Raw genomic sequence first — 15,256 nt, 5'->3', positions numbered from 1 at the left:
ATTCAATGGACGAACGTCCAGAGAAAGTCCCAATTGTGCCACTATGGTACCTTCCCCAATCTTGTAGAAGAACAGGGGTAACTGGGGACTGATTCAGTTTGTTCTATCCATAACCACAGCCCCAATGACAAAAGCCTCTTAAATAAGAGAATACCCCTGTTCCACTGCAGTCTCTCCTTGATTATGATAAAACGTGACCCATGATTGACCATAACCTCTCCCACTTCATCAGAAGCCCCCTCTGTCATGGGAATCCTGACTGAAGTACCTTCTCTGCCCCTGATGGTGGTTTTGGGTCTGAGGACCATTGGGATTCAATGCTATATGTTGACAAGGTACTCAGCTCAGTGACAGGAGTTATAAGGCACCCTGGAGGCAAGGGCCCTGCTAACAGAGTGATTACAGACCAAATAGACAATAGCTCACCAAATGTGAACTTATTTCTTTAAACCAAAATATGGCAGCTATCCAGACCAGTCACACCCAAACCCAAAGTCAGTTGTTCTTATCAGTCATGTCATTTTGTACTGATATTTGCAACAGATTCCTGTTTGAGGGGAACGCAAGAACCCCCCTTCCCCCAGACAAATCAGTATATAAAGCAGAAGGTTGGCTGCACAATGGGCTGTTGGAAAGTTCTCCTGCTTCCCAGGATCTTCTTCTCACTTTGCAGGTAGAGTGACTCTTTTCTCATCTTATTCACCCAGTCTATGCTATACAATTCTCATGCACACTCACTCTTATATATTCCTCTATTTGTCTTTGTTTAGACAAAAAAACAACTTTTTTTTTCCAAATGGAACATATGAGAGTTTTATTATGTTGCTTTAGTTGCCTTTAGGTTTCTAGTGCATCTGGAAGACCATGGGACCATCCACCATATTCCTTGTGTCTCTGTTTTCCCTATTGATCCCGGCTCACTCGGCCCCTGATCCCACCCTGGACTCTCACTGGCAGCTGTGGGTTAAAACTCACCAGAAGACCTATAAGGATGCGGTAAGGGAAATGTTTTCACAATTTTTTCCTTATCTAAAATGTCCAAGGACTTTGCAAACCCTGCATCCCACCATAATCCATTTGTATAGGTGTTCCTGATGATTTGGGCACCCTACCATAGTGGAAAGGGTAGGAAGTTATGAGAATTAGAGCCCTTTTTAAGTAGCAGACGTGTTTACTACTGAGGTCAAACGTGTGTCCCCCAACCTTTGGTTCATAAGAAGTTAAAGGCAAATGAAAATACTGTTTTATCAGTAATTCAGCCGTCATTTCTATAATGGTTATGGCAAAACCCAAGTGTTTCCCCAAAATAAATTTAAACCAAAGATTCGGATTCCAGGATTATCAAGTAATCAAATATACATCTTTCCAAGATTTCTCCCCAATTAGCTTTCTGGTTTGAAACTTCCAGCCCTAGCCCACCATTACATATTATACCTGGTAATTGCTGCAAATTTGTAGTTAATGAGATCTCAGTCCAGCCTGGGTAGATGGGATCAAGACAACCTAATTTTTGGGATATACCACATTGTTATTGTAATGTATCCCAAAACATAGAACAAAAGCCAAGGTCACAGTCATTGTTTCACAGAAAAGGACACTGCCCGACTAGACCACTAGGTATTATCACAGTTATATTTTATAACTGGTTGGTATAAGCAACTGCATTTATTCAGTTCACCATCAGTGTTTGCAAGTTAGTTTTAATATACTTAAAGAGCACCTTACAATTCACAGGAGGAGGAACATGCAAGAAGGACCATCTGGGAGGAGACACTGAATTTTATCAGAGTCCATAACTTGGAATATTCCTTGGGACTCCACACTTATGATGTTGGAATGAACCATCTGGGAGATATGGTAAGATCTCCAACTTTCTATACACGTTTTAGTACAGGTATAGGTTCTGTTATCTGGAAACCTGTTATCCACAAAGGGCGTCTCCCATAGACTCCATTTTATCCGATGAATCCAAATTTTATAAAATTATTTCGGTTTTCTCTGTAATAATAAAGCTGTAGCTTGTACTTGATCCAAAGTATGATATCATTAATCTTTATTGGAAGCATAACCAGCCTTTTGGGTTTATTTAATGTTTACATGATTTTCTAGTTGACTTAAGGTATGAAGATCCAAATCATGGAAAGATCCGTTATCGGAAAACCCCATGTCCCGAGCATTCTGGATAACAGGTCCCATACATGCTAGTGTAAAACTTCCTGGCTGCACAGCAAGGGCTGTCCAACTGGCAGCTCGCGGGCCGACCCCCCCCTTATATGGCCCTCCACATCAAAGTCTGCCTGCTGTGTCTGATTACCATATGTAAACTTTAAAAGATATCACCACAGAGATTGACTGGCCCCTGCATTGTTTAAACCTCAAATTCAGACTAATCCCCTGTATTGTTCACACCTGTGATCCCCCTGTATTGTTCACACTTGTGACACCTCTATTGTTTATATCATAAACCCTGTACTGTTCCACCTGAGACCCAGACTGAAACTGCCTACATTGCTCACCTGTTCACACTTTATACAAAATGCTAATAGGGCACCAGCTCTGTGTCACTGTATGTAGTACATATTAGACTGGTCCTGATTCCTGTCTCCTGCTCTGTTCTGCCTTCCCTATGCTCCCTGTGTGTGTCATACTTTGGTATTTGTTCTGTGGGTTTGTTAGCAATTGAAAATTATTGTTAGTGGCCCCTAAGGTGTTTAATCATATGCTGGGGTACTGTATTATACACAGGGGAGGAGGAGGCATATGGATTTATGGGTATGTCTTGATATGACAACTTTTTTCACATATGAGTGACATCCTTGCCAGGGAAGGCACAAGGTAGTTCGGCACCCCAGGCAAGAGCTTCAATCAGTGCCCTCCTGTCTTGCATTACCATTTCCCTCCTTACCATGATGGTTTTTAAATAAAGAGAGCAAGAAAATGTACAACACTTTTTCATTTATATTACTGCCCCCTATACCTGTACCAGCAAGCTCAGCAGCCATCCATCATACTGTCCTCCAGCAGCCATCATATGTGCAAGGCTGAGAGCAGCAAGAGCCACACCAAGTAGGCCGCCAGCTCTCTGCCTCTCTCTCTGTCATCCAACACATCAGTGACGTCATTGACGCGTATACGCACATTGTGCTGCACCGCACAGCAGGATCTGTTACTTGCCGGCACGAGGGAGAAGTTGAAGGAAATTGATTCCACCCAACTGGGTGACCATGATTACTGAAACAAAGTATTAAATAAACGTTTGACAAAAACTAAAGAATTAAAAAAACTAAAAAAAATCCCCTTTAAAAGTGCGCCCCTCAATGATGGCGCCCTAGACAGCTGCCTACTCTGCCGACCCCTAGTTCCCTAGCCGTGATCCCTGCAGTGAGCACCAACCATTTGTTTTTTTGGTGTGCTATTAATGTGGACATGGTCTTGCGGTAACATGGGTGTGGTTTAAAGTGGGTGTGGTCTAAAACAGGGAGTGGCTAACACTGGCTTCCGTTATCGGCCCTCCACCATGTACATTAGAAAAATTCCGGCCCTCGGTACCATAGAAGTTGGACAGCACTGTCCTAGAGCATTCTATGATAACAACAAGCCCCTGACTTTCTCTAGAGGGCTTGTACCTCCAGGGCAGAACTCTTAACTGGGTTGTGTTGACATCAGGCTCCCCTGACTCATCCATCTGAATCAGAAGATGATGGCCAAAGAGTAAAGGTGGCCACACATTGATATTCTGAAACAATGTGCCATTGGTTTTCATTTTCTTTAAATTTTTTATGGTTTTACAGTTACTTAGCTTTTTGTTCAGCAGCTATGCATTTGGGTATTTCAACAACAATCTGGTTGCTAGGGTCTTAGTTACCCTAGCATCTAGTCAGGGGTTTGAACTAGAGATGGGAATATGAAGTAGAGGGTCTGCATAGAAAGATAAGTAATAAAAAGTAACAATAGCAATGAAATAGTAGCCTCTCAGAGCAATAGTTTCTTGGCTGCTGGGGTCAGTGACCCCCTTTTCATTTGAAAGCTGGTAAGAGGTAGAAGAGAAAAGCAAATAAATAAAAAAAACTATAAAAAAAGCAAATAATGAAGACAAATTCCAAAGTTGCTTGGGATAGGGCATTCTGAAAGTGTGACTGAATGTGGTCATCATACCTGTGGCAAATTACATATATATGTAAATAAACATGAGCCATTTTGCCTAGTAACTGAAGGAACTGGTCGTGTAGGGGTTTAAAGGGATTTATTAACCTGCACATGTATTGACAGAAATATGAATAAATGCCACATCAATACTAAATCTGTTTCATATGATTTATAAAAGAAGCAGTGATTCTGTGCAACGACACTCATACAACAGCTAAAAAAGGGGAGGTAAAGCATTTTACTATCAAATAGATGTACAACAGTAAAGAATAGGTGGGGAGTAAATAGAACTTATTAGCAGGGGCGATTCTTGGTATAATGCCGCCTGAGGCGGCCTTCTTTCGCCGCCCCCCTTCCCTCCTCCCGGCACTAACCTTTATAGCGCCAGAGAGGGCAGGGGCGGTCCGCGACGATACGTGCAGAGAGCGCGATAGCGCTCTCTGCGCTAGAAGAGACGAATTTCCGGTTTGAAAACCGGAAATTCGGCTCTTAGTTACCAGGAGCGGCATTTTTGCCGCCCCTGGCAACCAGGGGGGCGCTGCCGCCTGAGGCGAGTGTCTCAACTCGCCTCATTGGTGGAGCGCCCCTGCTTATTAGGTCCAAATTCTTCTGATCTTAGGAGAAGTATCTGTCGTAGGTATATAGAAGCTGTGCAGCAGCCATTGCTAACATTAGCCCCTCTATACACATCCCATAAGCCACTGCCATTGCTATTGCACTTCTCTTGAGAGCAGGAAATACGTTTCCCAGGGCAGATTTGTGCCATCTCTACACAAAGAGCCTAATATTCTACATTTTAGACTGTTTGTGTAACCATTTTACTGGCACATGGGAAGGTTTGAGAGGCTGGTACATCAATGATTGGTTCCTCCAACCAGGGGTCCTCAGTACCATTAGGAAACAGACAAAACAGAACAAAGACTTGTATTAAATAGGACAGTCCATTGTAGAGTGGACCTGTCACCCAGACACAAAAATCTGTATAATAAAAGTCCTTTTCAAATTAAACATGAAATCCAAATTATATTTTTTATTAAAGCGTTCATAGCAGTTGTAAACTGTTTAAAAATCTCAGCCCTGGGCATAGAGGCGGGGCAGACAATTACTTTCACTTTCCATTCAGCACTTCCTAGATGTCACTGCTCTCCACACATTCCCCCATTATCTTTACCATTTAATTGTGTGACCAGGGCATGGGGATGGACATCAGGTCCCCCATTCTGGTGCACAAACAAGATTCTGTGATGATGCAAGGCTTGTCTTAATAACAGTGTCCACAAAATGTCTCCTGCCTGCTTGCTATCATTTTGAAATTCCAGACTAAAGGAAGCAAGATTAAAATAATTTATATAGTGTAATTAAAATTCATTTTGCTTGACTAATGTGATAAAATAGGATTTTGAATAATTTTTATGGGTGACAGGTCCCCTTTTAACAACTCTAGGTTTAAGTATAATGGCACTGTCTCGCCAATGCATAGTTTCACCCCTATAACACTTAACAGCTCCCTGGTAGTAACACCTGTCCCCATTAAACTTTAATATGTGTATTGTGGTGATCTCAGGAGCCTGTATTTCTGCCAGTACCTTCCATTGGCAGCTTCCATATCGTGGGGCACTCATAGACGTACTCACATTAGATAAATCAGCCAGCCTAAAGTTTCAGCTTGTCAATTGCAGCAATGATCCAGGACTTCAAACTTGTCACAGGGGGTCACCATCTTGGAAAGTGTCTGTGACACTCACATGCTCAGTGGGCTCTGAGCAGCTGTTGAGAAGCTAAGCTTAGGGCTCGTCACTAATTATCCAGCAGAAAATAAGGTTGGCCTGTAATATAAGCTGATGCTACAGGGCTGATTATTAAATTCTGATGCTAATTGCACTGGTTTCTGTGCTGTCATGTAGTAATTATCTGTATTAATTACTAATCAGCCTTATATTGTGACATTTCTATTCTATGTGTATTATATATTGTGAGTTGGTCCCTAAGCTCAGAAAGTGACAGCAGCAAAAAAAGATGGGGAGCTACTGGGGCATCTTTGGAGACACAGATCTTTACTGCTAAAGGGCCGTTGTTGCTTTGGGCTGGTACAGAAGCACAAAACACAATGTACAACATTTCTAGCTACTTCTTTAGTTAGGCTTTAGTTCTTCTTTAATGTTCACGGTTGGCTCCTGTAGGTAGGATAAAAGCACCTCCTTTCTCTAAGGATTTCCTCCTCAGTTCTCCCTCTTATACACGCTCTCCTTTTGGGCCTCTAGAGTTCTTTGTCCTTTGCCTATATATTTTACTTGTGGCAATCCTAATGTTATGCTAAGAGTGTAACATGTATTGCTATTCTGTGCCAGACAGGCGAGGAGGTGGCTGCAACAATGACAGGTAACACTGACCATTCATTGGCCAACATGAACGATGTACCACATGAGTTATTAAGGACTAAGACACCGGCATCAATAGACTGGAGAAGCAAAGGCTGTGTCACCCCTGTGAGACGTCAGGTATGTGTGTGTCAGTATACAGTATAAATATATCTTATATCACATCTATGCGCATCTATACTACAGAGAAGTAATATCCCTTGTAGTGCACAATAAATCTCTATATACACACAGCACAGGCAGTTGTCATAGTTAAAAAGTGACATGTTGGAGACACTTCAAGAGAATTCAGTTACTCAAATGCAGTTGACTCAAATGCAATCAGTTTGCAATCAAAGTTACCCATGTCCAGGGTCATCTGCTGGTTTTGATTCTCTGATGCAGGAAATAATAGTCCTTGGCATGTTCCTATTTTGTAACATTTATCAACTACTTCCACCAGCCAACCAGCTCCACTACTGCTCTTCCACTAGCCAAAGCCACCCCAGCTTCACTGCACTACTTCCAGTACTTCACTGTAATTAAAGATGGCCGTGTGTTCCACAGTGGAATGTGCGGGGAGTGGTGGTGGTTTGGGCCCACATCTTCTAGGCAAAAGGAGCCCACCTATAAGATATATTGGGGCAAATTCACTAAGCGCCGAAGCGCCGAACGCTAGCGTTAATTCGCTAGCATTTGGCATTTTCGTTACTGCGCAAATTCACTAACGAACGCTGGCGTAGTTTCGCTAGTGTTACTTCGCACCCTTACGCCAGGCGAATTTTCGCTAGCGACGTAACTACGCAAATTCACTAACTTGCGCAGTGTACTGAACGCTACCTTTTACGCTAGACTTCCTTCGCCACCTCAGACCAGGCGAAGCGCAATAGAGTAGATAGGGATTGTTTCAAAAAAAGTCAAAATTTTTTCTAAGTCCCAAAAAACGCTGGCGTGTTTTCTACATTATGGGTGATAGGCTGAAAAAGATCGAAATTTTTTTTGGGGCTCCCCTCCTTCCCCCCCTACATTTCCTGACTCATGGCAACTTACCTAGACAGTGGGCACATGTGTAGGGTAAAATAAAATTTTTATTTGATGATTTGAAGGTTTTCTAGGCATTTGTAGTGCTGATACGTATTCCTCCATTGAAATTTGAATTTGGCGCCGTATGCAAATTAGCCTTCGCTAGCGTAACTTCGCTTTACTTAGCGAATCAACACTAGCGCAACTTCGCAACCTTACGCTACCCCTGAGCGCAACTTCAGATTTAAGTGAATTTGTGGAGCGCTGGCAAAACTACGCCTGGCGAAGAGCGGCGAAGTGCGGCGAAGTTGCGCCTGGCGCAACTTCGCATCTTAGTGAATTTGCCCCATTGGATCTAACTGTCAATGAATATCTGACACCCAACTGCTGCATGAAGACAGAATGAAGAGAAACAGATGCTGGGAGAGGGATAGTGAAGATTAACTGTCAGAAACAGTACAGATTTTTTAACTGATTGTATTTAGAAATTTTCTTATTTCAGTATGATGAAGTTTATATTAAATTAAAATTTTCGCGATAGTTTAATTTTCATGGCAGGCAGAACAGACAAAATGGCGTTTACTTTCTCACTCCAGGATTTAGCTTCAAATGAAATAGTCAGGACTCAGATGACTATAGGGATTATTCTATAATAGCAAAAGGGATATTCTTTACAATATAAAAAGAACAGTAATATTAATAATACAGTTATAATACAATAACATAGGAACTCCACTTTCTTCTAAATATAAAGCTGTGAGAATAAAGGGTGAGTTTAGCACAATGCGCTACCCCAGCAAACATGCTGTGTTGAGCAGGACCAAGAAAGGTAGGTCTCCAGTGTTAACCCCAATAGTAAAGGGAAATATTTATTTTATTTTAGCAGAGAGTATATATATTGCTGTGCAATCTTTTTTTATCTAATATAGTTAGTTAGCCAAAATGTAATGTATAAAGGCTGAAGTGACTGGATGTGTAACATAATAGCCAGAACACTACTTCCTGCTTTGCAGCTCTCCTGCCTTCCACTGATTGGTTACCAGGCAGTAACCAATCAGACACTTGAGGGGGGGGAAGGCACATGGGTCATAACTGTTACATAGTTACATAGTTAAATTGGGTTGAATTAAGACAAAGTCCATCAAGTTCAACCCCTCCAAATGAAAACCCAGCATCCATACACACACCCCTCCCTACTTTTAATTAAATTCTATATACCCATACCTATACTAACTATAGAGTTTAGTATCACAATAGCCTTTGATATTATGTCTGTCCAAGAAATCAACCAAGCCATTCTTATAGTCATTAACTGAATCAGCATCACAACATCACCCGGCAGTGCATTCCACAACCTCACTGTCCTGACTGTGAAGAACCCCCTACGTTGCTTCAAATGAAAGTTCTTTTCTTCTAGTCTAAAGGGGAGGCCTCTGGTACGGTGATCCACTTTATGGGTAAAAAGGTCCCCTGCTATTTGTCTATAATGTCCTCTAATGTACTTGTAAAGTGTAATCGTGTCCCCTTGCAAGCTTCTTTTTCCAGAGAAAACAACCCCAACCTTGACAGTCTCCCCTCATAATTTAAGTCTTCCATCCCTCTAACCAGTTTAGTTGCACTTAGTCTCTGCACTCTCTCCAGCTCATTTATATCCCTCTTAAGGACTGGAGTCCAAAACTGCAGTGCATACTCCAGATGAGGCCTCACCAGGGACCTATAAAGAGGCATAATTGAGTTAATGCCCTTTTTTATGCAAGACAGAACTTTATTTGCTTTAGTAGCCACAGAATGACACTGCCCAGAATTAGACAACGTGTTATCTACAAAGACCACTAGACCCCTGTTGCATTTGAATCTGAGCTGAATGCTGAGGATCAATTGCAAACTCACTGCACAGTTATGTCCCATGTGGCCCCCCTTCAAGTCACTGACTAACTCAGAGTAAGAGAGCTGAAAAGCAGGAAGTAGTGTTCTGGCTATTATGTTAGACATCCAGTCACTCCAGCCTTTAAAAATTAAATTTTTGGCTTACTAACTATATCAGAAAATAAAAATATTTTGCACATCCTATCTATTTACCCAGTTTTTATTTTTATACTATACTGTTCCTTTAAAAGAAAGAGTTCAATCCCTTTCAACTCTCTTATGAACCCCAACAGGGATCATGCGGCTCTTGCTATGCTTTCGCTAGCGTGGGGGCTCTGGAATGCCAATGGAAAATGAAGACAGGCACGCTGGTCATTTTCAGCCCACAGAACCTGGTGGATTGTTCCTACATGTATGGAAACAACGGCTGTAAAGGGGGAACTTCCAATTCTTCTTTCACATACATGAAGAAATATGGAGTTATGGAGGAATCCGACTACCCTTATAAAGCAAAGGTAATACTGTATAGAACCTGTTATCCAGAATGATCGGGACCTTGGGTTTTCCAGGTAATGGATCTTTCCATAATCTGGATCTTCATACCTTAAGTCTATTAGAAAATCATGTAAACATTAAATAAACCAAATAGGCTGGTTTTGCTTCCAATAAGGATTAGTTGGGATCAAGTATAAGCTACTGTTTTATTATTACAGAAAGAAAGGAAATCATTTTTAAAAATTTGGATTATTTGAATAAAATGGAGTCCATGGGAGACGGCCATTCTGAGCTTTCTGGATACCGGGTTTCCGGATAACGGATCCCATACCTGTAAAGTTACTAAGATACTGAATAACAATCACATAGAAGATACTCTACAACTGGCCACACACTGATTGAGTGATTTTTATGTTATTTTCATCATTTAATGGCCACACTTTGGAATCACTGACTATATATTGAATGTCTAATTGCAGGCAAGGCATTTATATACCTTTCTCTGATTTATAGATGGGGCAGATAATGACTGATAATGAGTCTGTTCTTCTCCCTATTCCCCACCAGGAGGGACAGTGCAAAAACAAGGAGCCAAGTAATGTTGGACTTATAAAGGATTTCCAACGTCTACCTGCTCGCAATGAAACTATTCTAAAGAAAGCTGTGGGAACTATAGGACCCGTGTATGTTGATATAGATGCCAGTCATCAAGGGTTCCGTATGTACAAGTCAGGTGGGTACCGGAGCCTGTGTAATATTGTACTGTCTCTGTATAAGACTTGTGTAAAACTGTCCCATTGTCTTTTTGGGTGGGGTAGGAACATTGGAAGTCATTGGGGCAGGGACTGATGTGAAAACAAAAACAGTCTCTGGAAGGTGTGATGTGTTGGTGCCATACAGTATATATGTGTTCATGTGCCAGCGAGTTATACAGCACGCCAAGAAATCAGGTTCACTTTTACATTCTTGTGAATTTCAGGTATTTATTATGATCCATATTGCAGCACCAAAACATTAAACCATGCTGTCCTAGTGGTTGGATATAGTATTGAGAATGGTCAATATTACTGGCTGGTTAAGAACAGGTAAGATATATGGAAAGCTAAATGAAGTTTTGTAGCCCCTGTATACATCTATAAGCTTAGTTTACACCATGCGCAAATATAATTAGTGGATGCACAATAGGGATTCCACCCCAGGAAAGAAGTATGGTTTGTATGCGCTTCCTGCAATAAACGCTATCCCACCATCAATAGTTGCATTAACAACCAGACGGTTTTACTTTTGTCCTAAGTAGTCCCGTGGGTATCCCAGAATTTAACTTAAGACAGGCAGGCTGCCAATCCTCTTCTCTGTATTTCACCTCAATAAAACAAAAAGGGAAACAGGAAAAACCAATGTGCGCTCCCGTAAAACCTAGCACCGGGTCCCTGCTTAGTTGTTACTTACAGGATCCTCAGTGTGCGATTGCGTGATATTGTTTTTCCGGCGGTTCTGCCTCTCTGGACTGGTAATCGAGTCCTGTTTTTGAAATCCCGTCGTCTTCCTCGTGTTCCACTGCTTGTGCGTCTTCACTTCCTAACGCTCCTGTCTCTCCTTCAAATCCACGCTGGGAGCTGGTGGTTTGTCAGTTCTGCACTACCAGCTCCCAGTGTGGATTTGAAGGAGAGACGGGAGCGTTAGGAAGTTAAGGGAAGATGCACGAGAAGTGGAACACGAGGAAGCCAAGGGGATCGCAGAAACAGGACTCCATTATGAGTGAATACCAGCCCAGAGAGGCAGGACTGCCGGAGAAACAATATCACGCGACTGCACACTGAGGATCCTGTAAGTACTAACTAAGCAGGGACCTGGGGCTAGGTTTTACGGGAGAAAGCTGTTATAGAAACAGTAAAGTCAAAAAATAAAAGTGTTTTAAAGTAATGAAAATATCATGTACTGTTGCCCTGCACTGGTGAAACTGATCTGTTTGCTTCAGAAACACTACTATTGTTTATATAAATAAGCTGCTGTGTAGCAATGGCGGAAATTGCAAAATGGCTATATGGCACAGGTTAAATAGTGGATAACAGATAACACCATTAGACAGACGGAGCTTATTTGCCATCTGCTGTGTAACCTGAGCCTTTTCTCCTTTGAATGACTGCCCCCATTGCTACACAGCAGCTTATTTATATAAACAATAGTAGTGTTTCTGAAGCAAACACAGCAGTTTTACCAGTGCAGGGCAACACTGTGTTTTATTTTCATTACTTTAAAACACTTTTGTTTTTTGACGCTACTGTTTCTTTATAAGCGATGCTTTAGTGGACGCTCAGACTCTCTCCTTCTCTCCCGTATTGCATATCTATTAACGTTTGTACAAACTAATCACAAACTTCAAATTTGAATAGGAAATGGCTGACAGTAACTACTAGTCAATCAGGGACACTTATAGGACTGGCTTAAAGGAATTGTTCAGTGTAAAAATAAAAACTGGGTAAATTGGCTGTACAAAATAAAAAATGTTTCTAATATAGTTAGTTAACTCTATAACTCTGAGTTAGTCAGCGACTTGAAGGGGGGTCGCATGGTACATATCTATTCAGTGAGTTTGTAATTGATCCTCAGCATTCAGCTCCGATTCAAAAGCAATAGATATGACCCATGTGGCTCCCCTCAAGCCACTGATTGGTTACTACCTGATAACCAGGGTAACCAGTCAGTGTAAACTAAGAGAGCTGAAAAGCAGGAAGTAGTGTTCTGGCTATTATGTTACACATCCAGTCACTCCAGCCTTTATACATTACATTTTTGCCTAACTAACTATATTAGAAACATTTTTTATTTTGTACAGCCTATCTATTTACCCAGTTTTTATTTTTACACTTAACAATTCCTTTAATATGGAGCCTTGCATGAGAGCATTCACACTGTCCAGGCCAACCTTCATGCAGCAATAACATTAGGACTTTCACAAGGCAAGAACAACCTGTAACAAATCAGTAATTCAAAGGTATACTCTGCTCTTGCCACTGTCCCTTCTCAGCATCAATCTCGACCTGGACAAAATTTTAAAAGTTTTTAAAAACCCACGCCTGACCCACCCCCTGTCATGAGGAATGGGCTTTTTGCTGGTTTCTTTAATAGATGATAATGTCACATGACGAAATGAGCCTTAAAGGAAAACTATACCCCCAAAATGAGCATTTAAGCAACAGATAATTTATATCAAATTAAGTGACATATTAAAGAATCTTACCAAACTGGAATATTCATTTAAGTAAATATTGTCCTTTTACGTCTCTTATCCAGAAATACTACAGCTCTAACTGTAACAGGAAGAAGTGTGGAAGCAAAAGTCACAACTCTGTCTGTTAATTGGCTCATGTGACCTAACATGTGGTTTGTTTGTGTGCACCGTGAATCGTAGGATCCAGCGGGAAGGCCCTTAGTTTTTAAAATGGCAATTTTCTATATATTATTAGCCAATGGCACATACTACTAAAAAAGTATATTTTACATATGAGCTGTTTCATGCAATATCTTTTTATAGAGACCAACAGTGTTCGGGGATATAGTTTTCCTTTAAAAGTTTTGCCCACAAGACACCTTTGAAGGTACTGTGCCAGCCTTAATCCTCCCAACCCCCACAAAAAACTCATGGGTCATGCTGACCAATGCAACACTAGGCTAGACTAGATAGCAGCCACTCACAGTATTTGAGTAAACCTACATATGGCTTATGGCTTGTAATAACCAGTGTCCATTATACTATATAATACACAAGAGTCATGAATATCCTGTAATTTATATCCTTATAATACACAAACACCATGAATATCCTGTAAATTATATCCTTATAAACGGTGAGTTCTGATGTCATCAGTTATAAACGGTGAGTTCTGATGTCATTTCTGTCACATGACTTACTGAAATTTGTGTATTATAATAAATAAAGTACCCCCAGTTGTAAAATATGAGGATATTAGAAGTTACCTTGGAGTTCCATGACCTGTATAAAAACACTCGGCCTTCGGCCTCGTGTTTTTATATGGTCATGAAACTCCTCGGTAACTTATAATATCCTCATATTTTACAAGAGGGGGTACTTTATTCACTATATAATACAGAAGAGCCATGAATGTCCTGTAAATGATGTACTAATAAACGGTGAGTTCTGATGTCATTTCTGTCACATGACTCGCTGAAACTTGTGTATTATAATAAATAAAGTACCCCCAGTTGCAAAATATGAGGATATTAGAAGTTACCTCAAAGTTCCATGACCTGTATAAAAACATTGGCCTTCGGCCTCGTGTTTTAATATGGTCATGGAACTCCTCGGTAACTTATAATATCATTATATTTTACAAGAAGGGGTACTTTATTCACTATAAAACCCCAGTTGTGTCTTACTCTGTGAGGTACCATTAGGCCAAGGCTATATAGATGACAGTTACCTTAGGGAAAAAGCTTCAAATGGGAAACAACAGGGACTGGTTGCTGCATTGTTTCAGCTATAGAAGGAGCCAGCAGGGCAGTGTAACTAAGTGCATCACAGTACTACCAGCTAACTGACCCCTGTTGTATGCTCATTGATATCGCTGTGACTGTGTAACACTTACAATTACAATTGCACTAAAATACATGTGCAAGATTCTATTACATCAATTGCTTTGGAAACGAAAATCCTTTTGCCTTTCTTTCAGCTGGGGAGAAGACTATGGAGACAAGGGATACATTAAAATGGCTCGAAATCGGGACAACCACTGTGGCATTGCCACCAGACCTGCCTATCCCATTGTGTAACGCCCCAGGCCTGTCAGATCGAATAGAACGGGATTTTACCTACTGTAAATATTTCTCCCTGAATGTTTTATTTTTTGATAATGTTGTTTTTTGTTTTGTTTTCTAAATGTCTAGATTTCCTTCTACAGAAGCAAAGCAGACATTCCTTTTCTGTTATACACATAATTACACACAACACAGGACTAAAGAGGTGGTTCACCTTTACGTTGACTTTCAGCATGTTATAGAATGTCTAATTGTAAGCAACTTTTCAATTGGTCTCCATTTTTTTTTTATAATTATTTGCCTCTTTTCAGCTCTCATATGGGGTCATCGACCCCATCTAAGAAACAAATGCTCTGTAATGCTACACATTTTGGGGCAGATTTATCAAGGGTCTATTTCAAAGTAATGGGAGTTTTTTTGAACTCCCATAACTTTGAAATTTGAATAAAAAAAGACCAACCAAAATTCTTAAAAAAAAAAGTTTTTTTCTGCAGGTGAATAGGCTGTATTCGATCGTTTGAATCAAAGTAAGTTTATATTCAATCGAATTGATTCAATGTATTTTCAAACAAAAACTTACATTTTTCAAAGTC

General features: G+C 40.7%; 1 protein-coding gene across 2 annotated transcripts; it reads left to right on the top strand.

The window, feature by feature from the left end:
- Positions 1 to 569: 569 nt before the first annotated feature.
- On the top strand, positions 570 to 14,857 carry LOC108699063 (procathepsin L). 2 transcript variants are annotated; one of them, XM_041573465.1, is made up of 8 exons: positions 570 to 673; positions 832 to 996; positions 1,735 to 1,857; positions 6,495 to 6,644; positions 9,686 to 9,907; positions 10,455 to 10,620; positions 10,867 to 10,972; positions 14,579 to 14,857. In XM_041573465.1, exons 2-8 carry the CDS (start codon positions 865 to 867, stop codon positions 14,676 to 14,678), a joined length of 999 nt encoding a protein of 332 aa, XP_041429399.1. In that variant the 5' UTR covers positions 570 to 673; positions 832 to 864; the 3' UTR covers positions 14,679 to 14,857. The 2 variants fall into 2 exon arrangements, with proteins under 2 accessions (XP_041429399.1, XP_018086413.1); XM_018230924.2 differs by having other exon boundaries at positions 603 to 673; positions 842 to 996.
- Positions 14,858 to 15,256: the final 399 nt, after the last annotated feature.

The sequence above is a fragment of the Xenopus laevis genome, chromosome 8L, assembly GCF_017654675.1.
Source record: "Xenopus laevis strain J_2021 chromosome 8L, Xenopus_laevis_v10.1, whole genome shotgun sequence".
In the NCBI taxonomy this organism is placed as follows: domain Eukaryota; kingdom Metazoa; phylum Chordata; class Amphibia; order Anura; family Pipidae; genus Xenopus; species Xenopus laevis.
Note: the sequence above shows the minus strand (reverse complement) of the source record. Positions and strands in the feature narration are given on the sequence as shown.